The following is a 21633-nucleotide window of genomic DNA, read 5'->3' on the forward strand; positions in this document are numbered from 1 at the left end:
TATTAAACTTAACAGCTTAAGGACCCTGGCTCTTAAAGATTCGGACTTAATCTCAGTGTCTGAATGTCTCGGTCCAACAAGAAAAAGCAAGTGAAAGAGTAGCCCAGAAAACTTTCTTGTCTATATTGTCTCAAATAATAAGCACAACCACACCGCTACTCGAAAAAGTTAAAGAAACTTTTTGCAGTATTAATCTTTTGTTACGATTTATTCAAATAATTATTTTATTGACAAATACATCCATGTGACGAGTACATAAAACTGATTATTTTCTAATTACTATTTAAAGAGAAGGGAACACGTAATTCCTCTCCTTAATTTATGGACAAAAAGTGATAACATAATTGGGTGCACTAGAGCAGGTGAACAAGCTATTCTTATCATCTTGAGCATAGCTATAAGCTTCACGACATTGCTGCTCAAAGAACTGAGAATAGCTTGTGGGTGGACATGTTCCACGCATTTCATATGCACCAGTGCAACAATATTGTGGTTCATGGAAAGTGATACATACGCTCTTGCAAGCAATAACGCTCCCATCAGACCCTGTCATTTGCAGCTCTGTTGGGCAAGCTGCGTTCACATTGACTGGACAGCTAGAGGCTTTGCATTCACCAGTTCCGCCTTGTGTGGCTACTGAAACAGGCAAGTTTAACCCATCTACATTGCTAACATCGTAATAGTCCATTCCACCACTTGCTGCTATGAAGATTTCTACCAAAGAAGCTGGTGGGATTGCGCTATTACCATTGCATGTAACCTGACCAGTGCTACATTCTGCAGTAGCGCAACTGAACGTTCCCATGCTATCTGTGGAGCATTGGGCTCGAGCCCAAAACCGGCCTTCCCATGGAGATGGGACATCTATTGCTGAGGATGCTTTGGATGCTAACTCAAATCCAGTAGTTGATAATTGAGGTTTTTGAGCTGAAGTTAGGGTTCCTGGCCATATGGTATATGCGCAGTTGTTTGTGAAAGTTATTCTAGCAGCGTGGGTAACTGTATGCAATATATACATATATATATATATATATATGTATATCAAACTTCGCCACTTAGAACATGAAAGCAAAAAAAAAAGGAAAAAGTAGAGCACCATTTTAACATGTATTATCATGATGACAGTTATAAATAAAAATCATGATGAAAAGAATGTGAATGAAATCTAATTCTAGCCCTTGATTGATTCCCTGTTCATTAGAGATTCATAGACTAATAAAAATGGCTAGTGATAGTGCAATGTGCCAATGCTGATGCATATCAGAAGTAGATAGTGAGGCATACCAGATAGAAAAAAGAAGGCCAAGGTAAGGCCGTAGAGTGCAATATATATATCAAACTTCGCCACTTAGAACATGAAAGCAAAAAAAAAAAAAAAGTAGAGCACCATTTTAACATGTATTATCATGATGACAGTTATAAATAAAAATCATGATGAAAAGAATGTGAATGAAATCTAATTCTAGCCCTCGATTGATTCCCTGTTCATTAGAGATTCATAGACTAATAAAAATGGCTAGTGATAGTGCAATGTGCCAATGCTGATGCATATCAGAAGTAGATAGTGAGGCATACCAGATAGAAAAAAGAAGGCCAAGGTAAGGCCGTAGAGTGCTAGTGTCACGCCCCAAACCTGAAAGGGTCCAAAACATGAAAAAAACATCTCAAAGGTACCTGTAAATTTGTTCCTTTTGGCAATTCAATCCAAATAAAATCATAGCAAATACCAACATCAAGAATTATCCTAATAATTCTATTAAATATACTCTCAAAGTAAGTCAGAACTCTATGCAATAAATACTATAACTATTGGTCACAAAAGAATGGAGGTCTAAATAAATAATTACATAACATCAACTTGTCCCATTAAAGCATCCGTAGTAGCTCTCTCAAATATGCCAAATGTCAAATATTTGGCACATTTGGCACGCCAAACACAAAAATAGAGCTTTATCAAATGTGTTAAATGTATCAAACTTATGCAATATTGAACAATACCATTGCAATTTTGACACGGTACGGATGAGAATGGATTTTGCGTTTATTATTTTTTTATTCTACTTTTCTCTCTCCTCACAATCTATCTCTCTTTCCCAACTGGTGTTCTTTCCTCTTCAGATCAAATTCTCAGCTCCTCCCTCAACCTCAAACGTCTTTCTCTCTCTTTATCAAGCGACAGAGCTATGGATTGGGTCGTGATTGGTTGAGACAGTAGATGGGTCAGTTGGGTAGGCATTTTTGGTGGGTTGTTGGTTGAGTTTTGGGTTTGGGTGGTAGAGTTGGTTGTAGCGGTGTTTTTTAGGGTGGTTGTTGTGGGTTGTGTTTGGTGGTTTTGTGTTTTTGGATGGTTGTAGTGGGTTGTGTTTAGTTAATTTGAGTCGTGGTTGGCTAATTTGAGCGGTGGTTGGTTGATTTTGGGATGGTGCTGTGGATTTGAGATTTGGGATGGTGCCGATAGGTTTGAGATTTGTGGTTATGCCAATCTTTGTGTGTGTGTGTGTGTTTTTTTTTTTTAAAGGTGGCATTGGTGGATGGAGGTTTGTGCCAATGGTGGCTGGTCGATGTTTTTTTGTTGCTGTTGGTGGCTGTTGTTGCGACAATGGTGAATGTGTCATTGTTGTTAATGGTGATGATAGGGAGGAGATAATATATTATTTTAATTTGTAGTAAATATTATTTTAATGTATAGAATTGGATGATAAAACATCTGATAAATTGGATGTTGTAAAATGATGTGGTAAAATAATAAAGCAGGCTTTTGATGTGTCAAAATAGCATTTTTTTATAGAACATCTGCTACGAATACTCTTAGTGGAAATAAAGGCATAACCACTATTAGATACAAAAGAATTGGGTCAAGCTTACTCTAAATTATACATCATCAATTATCTCTATCATAAAAATTAGCCTCTATCAGCAATTAGTCTAACTACTGCTAGCCACCAAAAAACTGTCTCAAAAAGATAGTTGTCTACTTTGAAAAAGTTTGTAAAATATAGAATGAGACAAAACCCAGTAAGTAGCATAATTAATGAGGGTAGGGGAAATGCAAGTTTCATGATGATAACAATTTACAAATCATGTTTTAATTTGGGAATTTCCAAATAATTTCTACCAAACCATTTCCAAAAAGAATATGACAAGAATGAATAAAATGACATGGCACAAAGCTTCTCAAAATGCTCTCATGAAACTACATACTATAATTTGTGAGCAATAACAATACAATTCCAAACCCAAGGCCACATGACAATGCCGTCACAAAGATGGAACTCATCTGCCATCACAAAGATGGAACTAAGATGTCGTCACAAAAACGGAACTCATCGTCATCACAAAGACAGAACTCAATAACCATCACAAAGACATGTGCTAAGATACCAATGTCACACAAACTATAGTATCTAGCTAGGTAATCACTGAGTAATCACATGTCACAACACATGGGTAGAACATAAAGAGCTCACAAATTACCTTTAATTCAAAATACATAATTCACTTCTAAGTAGTTTCAAAAAATATTTGAATGCCCAAGATATTCACAAGGTTCTCAAAGCCTTCAACTCATTTCTTGTCAAAAAGATTTTGTATTAACTTCCTAAATAACATAGGTCAAGATAAAGCATATTTATATTTTTGCAAATAATGTAATAAATCCATAAAATTCATTCTCAATAATTTAATCAAGATGCTAGTCTTTTCCATGCTAACAAATCATGCAATTCCCCATATGCAATAAGAATATGTACTTTCATATATAATCATAAATAGTAGGATCACAACACAACACTTTTAGAAAAACATTGTTCCACCATTAATTTTCCAAAATGTGTTTAACCCAAAAATAATGTTTATGCAACATGGTTATTTTCCAAAAATCTCATTAAAATCTACTTACCTCGCAACCCACAAAAGTCTAATTTTCCAAGTTCCAAAAGAAATTAGCTAGAACCTAAACAATACCAAGCAAACCTATCAAAATAAGCATAAAACTTGAAATTGTATCTAGCCACATATTAGAAATTGCTAACTAAGAAATTAATTAGGCAAGTCTAGCATTTAACCTCACAAATAATGTATTCCACTTCCAAAGTTTCTCAACAATTTCATTACAAGGCATTGACTCCAACTTATCATCATATCATTCCAAGCTTCACCTTTACCATAAGAGATCCTAACACTTAATGAATTTCTTTCTCAATATACATGTCATTTTCAAGGGACCCACAAAACAACAACATATATAACAATACCCACCACTACAAATCTCAAATGTAAATCCTCCACTAGTTCCAAATACACAATCAAAATTATAATCATCAACTATTTCACATTAGAAAGCCAAAACTCCCAATCTTCACCACTTAGCTAACCACCATTGCAAAAATCATAAACCCACTCATCAAATACATCCACCAAGACCAAAACCCATGCACAAAAATACATAAATATCACTTCTAGTGCTCATAAATCACATGGATATTATTATTAAAAAAGTTTAGATAAACATAACCTCAAGCAAAAGCATATAAACCCACAAAAAGATTAGAAATTTTACTTCAAATAGTAGAGGTGAGTGAACCTTACCATTTTCCTATGGAGTTTTCCAATGATCTTGCCGGAAAAAGATGGTGGAGGAGATGAGAAGTGAAGGTGCCAGTGGGAGAGTGAGGGAGTGTGGGAGAGAAGTGTTTGTATTGTGTGAAAATAAAATAAAATAGAAAAGAGAATATGGTGGAAAGGAGTGATGGCCGGTCAAAGAGAGAGGGAGATATTTGTAAATGTGTGGCGAGGAAATAAGGGGTAGGTGGGTCACACATGTGGCTCCTTAAAAGAAATCTGACTTCTCTTCTCTTTTTTTTTTTTTTTTTTTTTTTAGTGTAAATAAAAGCCACTATCATTCGTTGAAGCGCTATTTATAGGGGTGGGTCAATGGGTTGTATGGTTTAAATTTCCCTCCTTTTCATCCCTCTAGAAGTTTTTTAACTTGTTTTAATCCTCATGCACGTTACTGAGTTTTTGAGTTGAAAAGAATTGCCAAAATTCGAATTTGATAGGACGCTAGACACAATTGACACTAGTGTCCTAGGCAATCTCCAATTTTGTTGTTTGCGCAATCTTAGCTTGATTTTGTAATTTTTAAAAAAAGGATAATTACAAGTTTAAAAGCCACTTTTTAGCAAATTATTAATCAGATTATTATCTATACCAGAAAAATTATTGTGTACTCCCGGAGTACCATAAATGTGTACTCCCTCCTCTCACATGAATGGTGGGTTCCACTAATTAAATTCATGGTGGGACCCACCATTCATGTGAGAGGAGGGAGTACGCATTTATGGTATTCCGGAAGTACTTAATAATTTTCCCTATAAGACTAATCACACACGCTTTGCACGTGCAATAATGTTTTTTTTTTTTAGTGTTATAATGTTTAAAATAAATAATTGTGTATTTATTTTTTTTAAGAAAGAGGTAAAATAATGTGGAATAATGTTTAAAAATGAGTTAAAGAAACGTAAGAAGTTGAAACCTAATGGGATATTTGAATTTATTGATTAGCATAAGAATTGTAATAAGTAAAAAAAAAAATTGAATTTAAACAAAAGAAATATGATATACGATAGTGTGGATGGTTAGAGATTTGTGATAACTGTATAGAATTTGGATAACAAAATTTTTGGAATGTTTAAAAGAATTTCTTTTTAAAAAAATATAGAAATTTCAGGAAAAGAATGAATAGTTTTTACGTTAGGTAGTGAGTTTTCTTTTTTGAAGAAGTAATTTTGTATTTTTTTTATAAAGATAATTGAAGTATTTGAATACAAATAGATAACAAATACACATAGGAATCAAACATTTCAATACAAATAAGTAGTGAGAATATCGATTTTTTTCCCATTTTCATACATGAGATTGTATTACTCTTTTAAAAATTTTGGAAGAAGTAATTTTGTATTTTTTTATAAAGATAATTGAAGTATTTGAATTTAAATAGATAAAAAATACAGATAAATTTAGATAAAATACAGATAAAAATACAGATATAGATAAAATACAGATAAAAAATAGATAAAATCCTGTGAGGATATTAATTTGTTTCGTTTTATTCAAATATTTATTTCATTGACACAAACGTGCATGTGCCTTAATACATGAAACTTATCAGCTTCTTATTACTATTAAAAGAGAAGGGAACGCATAATTCCACTCGCTAATTTATGGACAGAAAGTGATAACGTAGTTGGGTGCACCAGAGCAAGTAAATGTGCTGTTCTGGTCATCATAAGCATAGCTATAAGCTTGAGGACATTGCTGCTCAAAGATCTGAGAGTAGTTTGTGGGTGGACATGTTTCAGGCTTATCATATGCGCCAGTGCAACAATATTGTGGTTCATTGAAAGCGGTACATGCACTCTTGCAAGCAATAACGGTCCCATCAGACCCTTTCACTTGCAGCTCTGCTGGGCAAGCCGCGTTCACGTTGGCTGGACAGCTTGAGGCCTTGCATTCGCCAGTTCCGCCTTGTGTGGCTACTGAAACAGGCAAGTTGAACCCATCTACAAGGCTAACATCATAGAAGTCCATTCCACCATCGGCGGCTATGTTGATTTCTACCAAAGAAGCTGGCGGAACTGCACCGTTACCATTGCATGAAACTTGACCAGAGCTACATTCTGCAGTGGCGCAGCTGAACCTTCCCGAGCTATCTGTGGAGCATAGGGTTCGGGCCCAGAATCGGCCTTTCCATGGAGCTTGGACATCTATTGCTGAGGATGCTGTAGATGCTAACTCAAACCCAGTAGTTGATAATTGAGGTTTTTGATCTGAAGTTACATGGAAATGTATATAACCAAAATCATCGTCACCATTTTGAACATGAAACTAAAACCCTGTATTTAAGCAGCAAATATAAGTAGGAGATGCAACGTTAATTCTAACGTGTAGAGCACACGTATCATGATGATGCATGGTTATAATTCAACGGGCTGCAATTATAGGAACTACCATATTATTCTTTTAACTATCAAAAGTAAATAAATAAGAGTCGTGATAAGAAGAATATGCGTGAACTCTATGCCTTATTAGTGAGGTTTCGTGAGTTTATTGTGTAAGTTCCCATATGATGAAGAAAGGGGCAAATCAAAACTGCCAGTGTGATGAAAGACTTGTAGCAACCTAGAATTTTGAGATTACTTTTGGCTGTATATTAAGTACTTCTATAGAGAGAGAGAGAGAGAGAGAGAGAGAGGTGTGATGCTGTAAATAGTGATTAGTGAAGAGTTATACCAGATAGGAAAAAGAAGGCCAAGGTGAGGCCGTAGAGTGCCAGAGTTTTCATCATTGTATGATATTGTTGCTTTAAATTGGTGGTATATAAGAACTAACAAGTATGATGAACTTGTGTGTACGTGGTATGATGGTGAATGGTGATAATCCGAAGAACTTGGTTGGCTATATATATATAGGGTTATACGCGGTTGCGGATTTCAAGGCGGTCCATGCGGAGAAACTAGACTTGGACTTTTCTTCTTCTTCTTTATTATTATTATTATTAGTATTATTATTTGTTTTTTTTGTTGAGAGCAAGCTTGGACTTTTCATTGCGACTGTATCATTATTTGTTACGTGTAGGAGAAGCATGTAGCTGAGGAATCGGATATTTTACAACAGCGGGTTGTCTAGAATGGNAGCAGCAAATATAAGTAGGAGATGCAACGTTAATTCTAACGTGTAGAGCACACGTATCATGATGATGCATGGTTATAATTCAACGGGCTGCAATTATAGGAACTAACATATTATTCTTTTAACTATCAAAAGTAAATAAATAAGAGTCGTGATAAGAAGAATATGCGTGAACTCTATGCCTTATTAGTGAGGTTTCGTGAGTTTATTGTGTAAGTTCCCATATGATGAAGAAAGGGGCAAATCAAAACTGCCAGTGTGATGAAAGACTTGTAGCAACCTAGAATTTTGAGATTATTTTGGCTGTATATTAAGTACTTCTATAGAGAGAGAGAGAGAGAGAGAGAGGGTGTGATGCTGTAAATAGTGATTAGTGAAGAGTTATACCAGATAGGAAAAAGAAGGCCAAGGTGAGGCCGTAGAGTGCCAGAGTTTTCATCATTGTATGATATTGTTGCTTTAAATTGGTGGTATGTAAGAACTAACAAGTATGATGAACTTGTGTGTACGTGGTATGATGGTGAATGGTGATAATCCGAAGAACTTGGTTGGCTATATATATATAGGGTTATACGCGGTTGCGGATTTCAAGGCGGTCCATGCGGGGAAACTAGACTTGGACTTTTCTTCTTCTTCTTTATTATTATTATTATTAGTATTATTATTTGTTTTTTTGTTGAGAGCAAGCTTGGACTTTTCATTGCGACTGTATCATTATTTGTTACGTGTAGGAGAAGCATGTAGCTGAGGAACTCGGCATATTATACAACAGCGGGTTGTCTAGAATGGCTAATAGCCTAATAGTGTTATGTTCAATAGACTTTTGTTTTGTATTCAATTTAACAACGTGTAAGGTTGAGACGAACTAATGGTTGTCTAGTTCTCCCACGACTTAAGGTTACGTGCATAGATTATTTACTAGGGAAATTGGAGACAACCCCATATGCGACTTGTAACTTAAGTTATGCGATTATTAATTTGTCTGATTTCAACATGACTTTCTGTGCACAGTTTGAACTTTGAACCCGCCGGGGCGGCTGGAAATGTTTATGAGAGTTCTGCAGATGATTTCAACAGTAAAACAATTTTTTTTTGGGAAGTAAAACAGTAAAACATTTTTGTTGTTCATATATTGAATATCCATAAATTGATAATGTAATTTTAAATTTTAAATGACATAATACCCTATAGGGCCTATACATTGTTAGAAGCGAGACTTTTTCAGTCTTTGATGTTTAACTTAATAAAGAGTCTTTAATGAAGAACATTGTATACGTTGAAGGCTGATCCTGCAATGAGTTTACCCATATATATGGTGGTTAATTGTAACTATGATTCTCATGACTCCCACTCTAATAGTCTGATTTTAACAAAAAAACACCATTTCGATTAACTTTACTCCGGTCCCTGGAAGGAAGAGGTCTGGATGAGGAAATGATCAAAAGAATTGTCTAGTAGAGATGTTAATCTAGTTTTGAAACAATCCTCGATAGTCCACCACGGATTACAGTATGCAAGCCAAATATTGAGTGCCTAGCTATAATCTATATATATATATATACATCATCTCCAGCATCAGCAGTTCAGCACCAGATTTTTTATAAACCAATCCGTACTGGCCCGATCATGTTGGGCTAGAATCATAGAATGACATCGCTCGGCTTTAATTTTCTCCTAGGTTGCCTTACAAACCCTCTCTCCAAGTCCGGCAGACCTCTCATTTGCAATTTGGGCAGATGGTCTGATTCTCACTCTACAAAAGTTTTTGATTGAAACTCTAAAGAAGTACACTGATAGAACTATACATTGGGCCCGTATAAATGGGAACATCATGTTGGGTATGTTTTAAAACTAATTGGGTATGTTCAAAGTTTAAACCCATAATATTTTGTTGTAAAGCCCAAGCCCATGCTCTAGAATTTTCCTTGGCTGGTGTGGGAATTTTTGGCAGCAAACAAAACCCTTAATCATCTCATATTTCCTTATAAAACTATTCAGCTGCACCTTCCCCTCTTTCGCAGAAAATACACAATAACTTGCGGCATCAATGGGAAAGGAAAATTCCTTTGTTTTTGCCTTTCCCTTTTCACTCTAATCATCTTTAGTTATTTCTATTTTTAGAGCCCTAAGATTATCAAATTTTGCAGATATGAGATTAGTTGAAAACAATAAAAACAGATATTACTTTGACACTTTTGCTCTGTCTTTTACTGAAAATTTTCTCTTGGGCATTTGTGACGAGTTTGAAACTCTGTTTGTAAGTGCCCATTAATAGAGTTGTTGTTTGTATCCTGGCGAGCGACCGCTTGAGCCATTTGCACCAATGGATTCATTCCAGTAGGGGCGAAATCACTTAATAAGGATAGTGGATTTAGTTCCGTGCCTCGACAATAAATTTTACTTAATCCTTAATTTTATACGCTTTTGCACTTGTCTATTTTGCTTATAAGTTAATCTGTGCATATCTTGTTTTATTGATATATTATTGATATTGCTTTGTAACTTTGTTAAGCAATCTAGACAATTTTCAAACTATACTTCCAACAATCTTAAGAAGCGATTTATGTTCTTATTGATTAATAAAATGTATGATGTTCCTAATATTGTCTTAGAATTTGAGGCAGCACTTGTTTCGGAAATGGAGTTAGTCAATAACATAACTAATTGGTTAGTGGACACTAGGGCTACTAGACGCATTTGCTCAAGCAAGGAGTTCTTTTTTAATTATGAGGAAGTAACAGATGAAGAGAATGTTTATTTGGAAGACTAGTGTTGCAGGAGTTGCTGGAAAGGGAAAGGTACTTCTAAAATTTACTTCTAGTAAGTCTTCAGCCTTGCACTCTGTTCTCATGTTCCTAACATGTGATGAAATTTAGTGTTTGGGTTCTTGCTCAATAAGGTAGGCCTAAAACTTGTTTTTGAATCTAATAAGATTGTTCTTAGTCAAAATGGTGATTTTGTGGGCAAGGGATCTTGTCATGAAGGCTTATTTGTACTTGTAATTGATTGTGAGAACATGAATATATCTAGTAACTCTTCTGCTTATATTGTTGAGTCTTTGGATCTTTGGCATGGTAGGCTAGGGCATGTGAATGTTGCAGCTAGCAAAAGAATGCAAAAATGAGCCTAATTCCAAACTTAACTAATTCAAAGCATTCAAAGTTTGAAATGTGTGTAGAAGCAAAAAATTTCAAAAATCCTTTTAAAATTGTTGAAAGGAGCTCTGAACTTTTAGAACTCATTCATAGTGACTTAGGAGACTTCAAAAATTATGAGTGGAGGAGGTAAAAAATATTATATGACATTTATTGATGACTACTCTGGATATACAAGAGTATACCTTTTAAGTATAGTAAAGATGAAGCTGAAAACATGTTCATAAAATTTAAGACAGAAGTTGAAAATTAGAAAAATAAGAAACTTAAAAGGCTTAGGTTTGATAGAAGAGGAGAATATGGTTCAGCTTTATTTAAAAAAAAAAAAAAAAATTGTGAAGAAAATGGTATTATTCATGAAGTCAGTGCACCTCAAACACTTGAACAAAATGGAATAGCTGAGAGGAAAAATAAAACCCTAAAGGATATGATGAATGTTATGCTCATTAGCTCTGGTCTTCCTTCCAACATGTGGGAGGAGGCTATCCTTTCTGTATGTCATGTATTAAATAGGGTCCCACATAAAAAGATTAGAAAAACTCCATATGAACTATGGGAAAGACAAGCACCAAACTTAGGATACTTTAAGGTGTGGGGTTGTTTGGCAAAGGTTGGAATTCCTGAACCACATAAAGAAAAGATAGGTCCTAAAACCAAGGATAATGTGCCTATAGGTACTTAGTTTTGGAGACTAACACTATAGTGGAGACTAGGGATGCTAATTTCTTTTAGCATATTTTTCCTATGAAGAGAACAAGACTCACTAATGAATCCTCATCAATCATACCCCAAGTGAGATCAAGTTCAAACTTAGATGAAAGCCACTCAACATAAGAGTTAAGACGTAGTAAAAGACCTAAAAACGGAACCAACTTTGGGCCTGACTTTATCACTACTTTTCTCATTGAAGATGACCCAAAAACTTATCAACAGGCCATAAAATCAGTAGATGCAACCTTTTGGAAGGATGCAATCCATAGTGAGTTAGAATCAATTATGGCTAACCATCCATGGGAATTAGTTGAACTCCCTAGAGGATGCAAGACAATTGGTTGCAAATGGGTGTTTAAAAAGGAATTACAAGCAGATCCATAGACAAATTCAAAACTAGACTAGTGGCAAAAGGGTATACTAAAAAAGAATGGATAAATTACTTTGACACTTATTCACTTGTGACAAGATTGACTACAATTAGGATTCTAATTGCAATGACCTCAATATATAAATTGATTGTTCACCAAATGGATGTTAAAACAACATTTTTAAATGGTGATTTAGATGAAGAAATTCACATGGACCAACTAGAGGGTTTTATGGTTCGAGGACAAGAAAGTGAAGTGTGTAAACTTAGAAAATCATTATATGGTTTGAAACAAGCTCCCAAACAATGACATGAAAAAATTGATAACACTTTAATTTCTAATGGATTTGTTGTGAACGAATCTGATAGATGTGTGTATAATAAATTCTATGGTGATAGTGGTGTTATCATATGCCTACATGTGGTTGACATGTTAATTTTGGGAATTGACATGGATGTTGTAAAAAGTGCTAAAGACCTCTTATCTTCAAACTTTGATATGAAAGACCTTGGAAAGGCTAATGTAATTTTGGAAATAAAAATCAATATAAATAGTGAAAGGATTACACTTTCCCAATCACACTATGTTGAGAAAGTACTTAAAAAATTTAATCATTTTGATTGTGACCCTATGAGAATTCCATATGACCCAAGCATACATTTAAAGAAAAATAGAGGTCTCCTGTTGATTAATCTACATATGCTAAAATTATTGGTAGTGTGAAGTTTCTAATGAATAGTACACGCCCTAATATTGCATATGTTGTTAGTAGACTTAGTAGATATACACATAATCCTGCCTATGAACATTGGAATGCACTAACTCGTCTCTTGAGATATTTGAAAGGCACCATGAATTTGGGCCTTACATATAGAGGTTGTCCAACAGTATTAGAAGGCTATTGTGATGCAAATTAGATATCAAATAATGATGAGACCAACTCCACTAGTGGTTATGTTTTCACCCTAGGTGGAGGAGCTATATCTTGAAAGTCTTCAGCCCTAATATTGCATATGTTGTTAGTAGACTTAGTAGATATACACATAATCCTGCCTATGAACATTGGAATGCACTAACTCGTCTCTTGAGATATTTGAAAGGCACCATGAATTTGGGCCTTACATATAGAGGTTGTCCAACAGTATTAGAAGGCTATTGTGATGCAAATTAGATATCAAATAATGATGAGACCAACTCCACTAGTGGTTATGTTTTCACCCTAGGTGGAGGAGCTATATCTTGAAAGTCTTCTAAACAAACCTGTAATGCTAGATCAACTATGGAGTCTGAGTTTGTTGCCTTAGAAAAGGCAATTACTGAAACTAAGTGGCTTAGAAATTTACTTGCTGATATACCAAAATGGGATAAGCCATTACCATCAATATCATTGCATTGTGATTCTCAAGCTACAATTGCGTGTGCAAGAAATAAAATTTATAATGGGAAGAAAAGGCATATACGCCTAAGACACAATATAGTACAACAACTCATAAGCAATGGTGTAATTTCCATGGAGTTTGTATGGTCAGAAGAGAATCTTGTGAATCCTCTAACCAAAAGGGCTAACTAAACAATTGGTCTATGATACATCGAAGGGAATGAGACTTAAGCCCATTGAGTGAATCACCCATGATGAGTAGGGGTGTCAATTCGGGTTAGTGTGTCGGGTTCGTATCGTGTCAAGGTAGGGGTATTCGACCAAATAGCTCAACCCTAACCCAATCCATTTAATAATTGTGTCATGATTCTTCAACCTTAACCCGATTTTTTAATAAGGCGGGTTGACCTGACCCAACCCATTTGACACGCTTAATAAACGAGTCGTATTGGGTTGACACGAATGTAATACAACTCATTTCAACATGCATAATATTAAATATAACATCCATCTAGAAATAATTTTTTTTTTTTTTTTTTTTTTACATCCCAAAAAACAGTGCATACACTTCAAGTCTTCAACCCACATTCAAAATAATATAGTTCAACAAAAATATAACATTCATCTAGAAATAAGTTTTTTATACTTCAAAAGAAGTGCATACATTTCAACCCAAATTCAAAATATTAAAGTTTAACAAAAATAAAATAACATAGTTCAACAAAAATATAATATTCTTGGAACTCGCCAAATGCTAAGTATCAATATTGAAAGAATTTGAGCAAATAGTAGACTAAGCTTGACTATGACCATGATTATCATCCATAGATTATTTGTTAATGTCCAAATTTATAACATCTTCCACAAGCTCATCCAATTTCATTTGTGCAAGTTCTATGCAAAAAAAGAAAAAAGAAAAAAGAAAAAAGTATTAGTAGTTCTAGGGTGTAAAGTTTCAATTTCCAATTATATCCCTTGTAAATTTTTGTAATTACTCACTTTTCTTTTTAAATTTAAAATATATGTTGGATATAAAAGGTATTTGACAAATCTAAAATAAAATAAATATTTATTTGTTATAAGAGTTAAACGAGTTGTGTTAAGTGGGTCATTTTGGGTTAACACAAATAAATTGGCGTGTCAAACGTGTCTATTGTGGGTTAAGCGGGTTGACCTATTTATGACATGTTTCTTATTGTGTCACTTTCAGATTGACCCGTTTATGACCCAAACCCATTAAGACCCAACCCTAACCTGAAAAAACCTGTGTCGGGTTCGTGTCATGTTCACGGGTTGGGTCGAACACTAACACCCCTAATGATGACAACCTGACCTATGTCAACAAAAGGTTCAATGGGCATCATGGAGAGATTCAAGATAGCACTATTAGTGAGAATGAGATCTTACTGTCCTTCCCTATGGTGTAGATAGTGCTTACTACCAAACTAGTGAGGTTGAGTTAAAGACTCTTAATGAATTCATAGCCTTTATAGGTGGTGTGTGGTAGTACACACTTGATGAATTCAAATATGTGAGTATGGAGGTAGGGCTACCTCCTATGAAGTGAGGGCAAACTCTCTAGAGCACTCATGAAAATCCAGATAGGCCTGAACATACCCAACAATCCCCACATGTTTTAAAATTTTGATTTTTCAAAAATTGTGCAATCACAAGATGAAATTAGTGTTGATGTCTTGTGGACTTGAATCAACACTTGGGATTTGTATTCTAGAGTTCACAAAATCTTGATGATACAAGATCTTAAACCACTTTCATGAACTACAAGAATACGAACACCTTTGCTTGTGAATTCTTGGACGAGTTCTCGATTTGGCACATTTCGGCCATGTGGCCTATCTGGATTTTCATGAGTGCTCTANATAAAACAAGATATGTTTAGATTAACTTATAAGCAAAATAGACAAGTGTAAAAGTGTATAAAATTAAGGATTAAGTAAAACTTATTGTCAGGCATGGAACTAAATCTGCTGTCCTTAAGAAGCAATTTTGCCCCTACTAGAATGAATCTGTCGATGCAAATGGCTTAACGGATTGCTCTTCAAGATACAACAGCAACTCTGTTAATGTGCATTCACAAACGAAATTTTGAACTTGTCACAAATGCGCAAGAAAAAAAATTCCAGTAAAAGAAAGAGGAGCAAAAGTATCAAAGTATATATATTTTTATTGTTTACAACTAATCTCATATCTGTAGAATTTGATAGTCTTAGGGCTCTTAAAAAGGAAGTAGCTAAAGATGATTAGAGTGTTTCCTCTCCCATTGATGCTGCAAATTATTGTGTATTTTCTGCGGAAGAGGAAGCTATGGCTGACTAGTTTTCTAAGGAAATTGAGATGATGAGTTTTTTTTTTGCCAAAAATTACACGTGATATATTATTAATATTGCTTTGTAACTTTGTTAATCAATCTAAACAATTTTCAAACTATACTTCCAACACATCAATCAAGTCTCATAACGTAATAAGTATTGTTTGTTATACACATTGTTATAAGCCCATTTTTGGAATTGAAATCGTGTTTTCCGCTCAGAATTTTAGTTCAAACAATGAAATCGTGTTTTCCGCTCAGAATTTTAGTTCAAACAATGTGTGGAACAAGGTGTGTATAACTAGTTTTTATCTTAATGCAATTTGAAAATTCTTTTCCACTTGGGGTAAATTAACCTAGAACTAGCAAATGCGTTGGACCGATAGATTTCAAGTTCACTTGGCTCGAGTTTTAGTATTTTGAGAGAATAGTGAAGTGAAACTTCTTCATCTCACACAATAGTGAGTTCCATTAATTAAATTCCTATTGATTTACTATTCATGTGAAAAGATAGAGTACCGCATCATAATACTCCTAAAATGTCTAATGATTTTTTGTAAGTTAGTCAATCACCAAACTCAAGTGTACTTTTTAAGAGAGATTTTGATTAAGATTGCATAATCAAGAGGGTGTTTGGATTGGGTGAAAACTGAGTTATATAACTTGTACGACCCACGGAAGAATTGTTGTTTGGCAAGATTTTTGAGTTATGTTCTCATCACTCAAAACTCAAAAATTTGAGTTTGAGTGATGAAAACCGGAAACAAGATTTTGGTGTTTTTGGATTATGAATTATGAGTTATAGTGGCAAAAGTTGTAAGAAAACCAAACTTGTGGGACCCACTCTCCTGGCTTGTTTCTATCAAGTCCAACCCACTCTATCACTAACGACATTTTTTTTTTCTCTACTTCTTTCTCTTCTTCTTCTTCTTTCCTTTTCTTTCTTTCTTCTTAAGACCCACTCCACCATGTTCACCCACACATAAATCTATACACAGAAACAGAAACCCACTCCTCATTTTTGTGATTTTAGTCTTTGATCTAAGGATTCCTGGTTTTGGGTTTGGGTCTGGGTTTTCTATGTTTGTAGGTTTGGGTTTGGCAATTTTGGATCACCAATCTAAAGATTTTGTATTGGTGGGTTTGGATTTTCTATGTTTGTGGTTGTGGTTTGAAGCTTGGGCTGTGTTGGAGGTGGGTTTGTGTGGTTGTTGGTGGTAGTATTGATGGTTGGAAACTTTTTCTTTTTGTGGGTGTACTAATGGTTGGATTTTTCTTTTGGTTGTTGAAATTTTTCTTTTTGTTGTGTGGCCGTTGGTGGTGTTGATGGTGATGGGTTCTGAGTTTGGCATTGATGGTGGTGATAGACTTGGGTTTGGGTTTGTTGGGTTTCCTAGAATATTTTACCGCTGGTGTGTGGGTTTTGCCTTCTTCATCCTCTAGGTTTTATTTCTATGGAGCTTGAGGGAGTGGGTTCCGGTCTATCATGGGGGTTTTTAAGAGAAAGGCAATGACAGTTCTAACTTGAGGGCTCCACAAAATTGAGTTAAAATTGTTTTTTTCAAGCTAAAAAAGTGAAAACTAAGTAGAGTTTTGATGCCAAACACATTCTAGAGTGAGTAAAGAGAAAATTGTGAACTAGAAATGAGATATGAGAATCAGATTTGAATTATGAGTATTTAGATATAAAAAGTGAGATATGAGTGATCTGAGAACCAAACAGACCCCAAATCTTTCAAAATTTCATTCCATATTGTTCAATATCGGATGTTATTGCATTGACCATAATTTCTTTATTTGGTTAAATTCTTCTTCTCTTTAGGATCCAATTACTTGACTGAAACTTTTTTTTCCTTTCATTTTCTAATTTTTTTTTTTGGTAATTAAGGCAAAAAACACACTTAAAAGCAAAAACACTTTTATTTGTTGTCAATAGGGGGAAAAATCCAATATAGAGGAAATTGTTTTTCAAAAAATTACACACCAAATAAACTACCACATAAAATACATTTAGTGATAACTTCTTTCTCTTCACCCTGTCTCTCCACATATTGATTGTTGATAAAATATTGACCAAGAATCAAATTTTTCCCTAATGACATTTCATGCTCATATCAGTCATTTCCCACCTATATTTTCACTTGGATTCCGAATTTGGGATATATTTGATTATTTTCCGGTTTAATGCTCTTGAATGACAAAAAAAAAAAATTAATTTTCTTTCATTTAGGACATGTTTTCATGAATAATTTTTTATATTATTATTTGTAATTACAAGAATAATTCATAATTTCATGCAAGCGAAATAACTAAACATATTTATAGCTCATTTTCAAGGTCACAATACGCTGGAAAATGACCCTTTAAATGTACTTTTCCCTAATAAAAAAAGTGTTAATTAAATTTTCTAGAGAATAAATTCAAAATGCAAATGATGTACAATAACGAGCATGCAATGGAGTTCAAATCTTCTGTCCCACTTTTCCTGCTCAAATCTATACTCAACCAATAAAGAGTTACCAAGGGTCCAACTAATTAATTAAATATAAGCATGATAGAAGCCTCCTGTGGGATCGTGAATTCGTGATACAAGGCCAACCCAGTTTGTTATTATAGTATTACACAAGGACTTTTTATTGCTTGTTTTATTTTTTTACCCACTCTTACTGCATCATTGCTCGTTAATTTGCTCCTAATATATATTAAGCTTAACAGCTTAGACCCTGGCTGTTAAAGATTCAGACTATTTTAAACAAGGTGGAGCTAGGATCTGACTTGGGAGGGGGGGGGGGGGGGACCCTTTAAATGTACTTTTCCCTAATAAAAAAAGTGTTAATTAAATTTTCTAGAGAATAAATTCAAAATGCAAATGATGTACAATAACGAGCATGCAATGATGAATGTCCATCTGGTAAATGTTAAACTGGGAGTTGGAAGGGCGAACAACATAAAATGGGAAGGGCGAACAACATAAATGTAAGGATGATAGAAGCCTCCAGTGGGATCGTGAATTCGTGATACAAGGCCAACCCAGTTTGTTAGTACAGTATTACACAAGGACTTTTTATTGCTTGTTTTATTTTTTTTACCCACTCTTACTGCATCATTGCTCGTTAATTTGCTCCTAATATATATATATATATATATTAAGCTGAACAGCTTAGACCCTGGCTGTTAAAGATTCAGACTATTTTAAATAATGGTGGAGCTAGGATTTGACTTGAGAGGGAGGGAATTACATTTGACATCATATTTATACACGTACAAGCAAACACACACACACACACACATAATATTTGAGATCAATTTGCAAAATAACGATTCATTCATGTGTATATTAAGCAATATTTGAATACAAGAAAATTCAAAATAAAATAACATATTCATTATATTATTTATCTATTAGGGGTTTATTTACATAAAAAAAAAAATCATTTTGAAATTGTAATTATAACAAATGTTATATTAGGAGGGTATTAGTTTTGGTTTAAAAACCATCCTATTTATTAACCATTTATTTATATAATTTTTAAATGCATTTACTGTACATATAGTATAATAGAAGAAATGCATTTAAAAAGTCACCAAAGAAAGAGAGGAGAAAAATCGAACAATATTAGATTATAAGTTAGATATGTGTTATGAATTCCATTTGTTTTATTTATTTTTTTTAATTAATAGAATTGGGCTAATATAGGATGGGCTATTTTGAGATGGCATAAGTGGGCTATTCTCTCAACCCTCCCATGAAAGGAGCTGCTTGTACTGTGCAAACGGTTTTATAGCTTTTCATCATTAATAATAATTTTACATTTTTACCTAAAATACGTCTAGACTAGTTAGTAAGTAAATATTAATAGATTTTTTGGGTTGGGTCAGAGGGGCAAGTGCCCCCTCGACCCCTCTGGCTTCGCCCCTAATTTTAAATGTCTCGGTCCAACGTGAAAAAGCAAGTGAACAAGTATTCTTTTGCAGTGTCCATTTGTTACGTATTATTCAAATAATTATTTCGTTGACACATACATCAATGTGCCTTAGTACATGAAACTGATCAGCTTCTTATTACTATTTAGAGAGAAGGGAACACATAATTCCTCTTCTTAATTCATGGACAGAAAGTGATAACATAGTTGGGTGCACCAGAGCAAGTAAATGTGCTGTTCTGATCATCATAAGCATAGCTATAAGCTTGAGGGCATTGGTTCTCAAAGATCCGAGAATAGTCTGTGGGTGGGCAAGTTTGTGGAGTGTTATTTGCACCAGTGCAACAGTACTGTGGCTGATTGAAAGCAGTACAAGCACTCTTGCAAGCAATAACGCTTCCATCAGACCCTTTCACTTGCAGCTNACCATCCCAAAAACAAGTTTTATGCCTACCTCAACCCAACACTAAATTTCATCACATGTTAGGAACATGAGAACAAAGTGCAAGGCTAAAGACTTACTAGAAGTAAATTTTAGAAGTACCTTTCCCTTTCCAGCAACTCTTGCAATACTAGAGTCTCCCAAATAAACATTCTCTTCATCTGTTACTTCCTCATAATTAAGAAAGAACTCCTTGCTTGAGCAAATGTGTCTAGTAGCCCTAGTGTCCACTACCCAATTAGTTATGTTATTGACTAACTCCATTTCCGAAACAAAGGTTGCCTCAAATTTTAACACAATATTAGGAACATCAACATTTTATTAATCAATAAGAACATAAATTGCTTCTTAAGATTTTTGGAAGTATATTTTGAAAATTGTCTAGATTGCTTAACAAAGTTACAAAGCAATAACAAATAATATATCAATAAAACAAGATATGCTCAGATTAACTTATAAGCAAAATAAACAAGTGCAAGAGCATATACAATTAAGGATTAAGTAAAATTTATTGTCGAGGCACGGAACTAAATCCACTGTCCTTAATGAGTGATTTTTCCCCTACTAGAATGAATCCGTTGGTGCAAATGGCTCAAGCGGTCACTCGCTAGGATACAAACGGCAATTCTGTTAATGTGCACTCACAAACAGAGTTCCGAACTCGTCACAAATGCCCAAGAGAAAATTTTAGTAAAAGACAGAGCAAAAGTATCAAAGTAATATCTGTTTTTATTGTTTTCAACTAATCTCATATCTGCAGAATTTGATAATCTTAGGGCTCTAAAATTAGAAGTAGCTAAAGATGATTAGAGTGAAAAGAGAAAGGCAAAAACAAAGGAATTTCCTTTCCCATTGATGCTGCAAGTTACTGTGTATTTTCTGCAAAAGAGGGAAGGTGCAGCTGAATAGTTTTATAAGGAAATATGAGATGATTGAGGGTTTTGTTTGCTGCCAAAAATTCCCACGCCAGCCAAGGAAAATTTAGAGCATGGACTTGGGCTTTACAACAAAATATTATGGGTTTAAGCTTTGAACATACCCAACATGATGTTCCCATTTATACGGGCCCAATATATAGTTCTATCAGTGTACTTCTTTAGAGTTTCAATCAAAAACTTTTGTCGAGTGAGAATCAGGCCATCTGCCCAAATTGCAAATGAGAGGTCTGCTGGACTTGGAGAGAGGGTTTGTTAAGCAACCTAGGAGAAAATTAAAGCCGAGCGATGTCATTCTATGATTCTAGCCCAACATGATCGGGCCAGTACGGATTGGTTATAAAAAATCTGGTGCTGAACTGCTGATGCTGGAGATGATATATATATATATATAGGTTATAGCTAGGCACTCAATATTTGTCTTGCATACTGTAATCCATGGTGGACTATCGAGGATTGTTTCAAAACTAGATTAACATCTCTCCTAGACAATTCTTTTGATCATTTCCTCACCCACACCTCTTCCTTCCAGGGGCCGGAGTAAAGTTAATAGAAATGGTGTTTTTTTGTTAACATCAGACTATTAGAGTGGGAGTCATGAGAATCATAGTTACTAATTAACCACCATATATATGGTAAACTCATTGCAGGATCAGCCTTCAACGTACACAATGTTCTTCATTAAAGACTCTTTATTAAG

General features: G+C 34.5%; 2 protein-coding genes across 2 annotated transcripts; both read right to left on the bottom strand.

Annotated features, from left to right (window-relative positions):
* Nucleotides 1–237: 237 nt before the first annotated feature.
* Nucleotides 238–4722, bottom strand: LOC112036077 (thaumatin-like protein 1). Its single transcript, XM_065762752.1, has 3 exons — nucleotides 4588–4722; nucleotides 1576–1633; nucleotides 238–999 (listed from the first exon to the last, which is right to left on the bottom strand). The coding sequence occupies exons 1-3, from the start codon at nucleotides 4588–4590 to the stop codon at nucleotides 320–322; spliced, it is 741 nt and encodes a 246-aa protein (XP_065618824.1). The 5' UTR covers nucleotides 4591–4722; the 3' UTR covers nucleotides 238–319.
* A 1365-nt stretch (nucleotides 4723–6087) lies between these two features.
* On the bottom strand, nucleotides 6088–20262 carry LOC136062973 (thaumatin-like protein 1b). The gene is made up of 3 exons (XM_065762750.1): nucleotides 20101–20262; nucleotides 19760–19978; nucleotides 6088–6885 (listed from the first exon to the last, which is right to left on the bottom strand). The coding sequence occupies exons 1-3, from the start codon at nucleotides 20260–20262 to the stop codon at nucleotides 6220–6222; spliced, it is 1047 nt and encodes a 348-aa protein (XP_065618822.1). The 3' UTR covers nucleotides 6088–6219.
* Between the last annotated feature and the right edge of the window lie 1371 nt (nucleotides 20263–21633).

The sequence above is a fragment of the Quercus suber genome, unplaced genomic scaffold (assembly GCF_002906115.3).
Source record: "Quercus suber isolate HL8 unplaced genomic scaffold, Cork oak 2.0 scaffold_472, whole genome shotgun sequence".
Lineage (NCBI taxonomy): Eukaryota > Viridiplantae > Streptophyta > Magnoliopsida > Fagales > Fagaceae > Quercus > Quercus suber.

What these genes read in the sequence shown, in the direction of transcription:
- LOC112036077 (XM_065762752.1), bottom strand. An exon ending in GGCCTTCTTTTTTCTATCTG is followed by an intron (nt 1,000 to 1,575) that starts GTATGCCTCACT and finishes TATTGCATACAG; the next exon opens with TTACCCACGCTGCTAGAATA.
- LOC136062973 (XM_065762750.1), bottom strand. Translation starts at nt 20,262, where the DNA reads ATGGAGTTAGTCAATAACATAACTAATTGGGTAGTGGACACTAGGGCT. An exon ending in GCTCTGGTGCACCCAACTAT is followed by an intron (nt 6,886 to 19,759) that starts GTTATCACTTTC and finishes ACAGGGTTTTAG; the next exon opens with TTTCATGTTCAAAATGGTGA.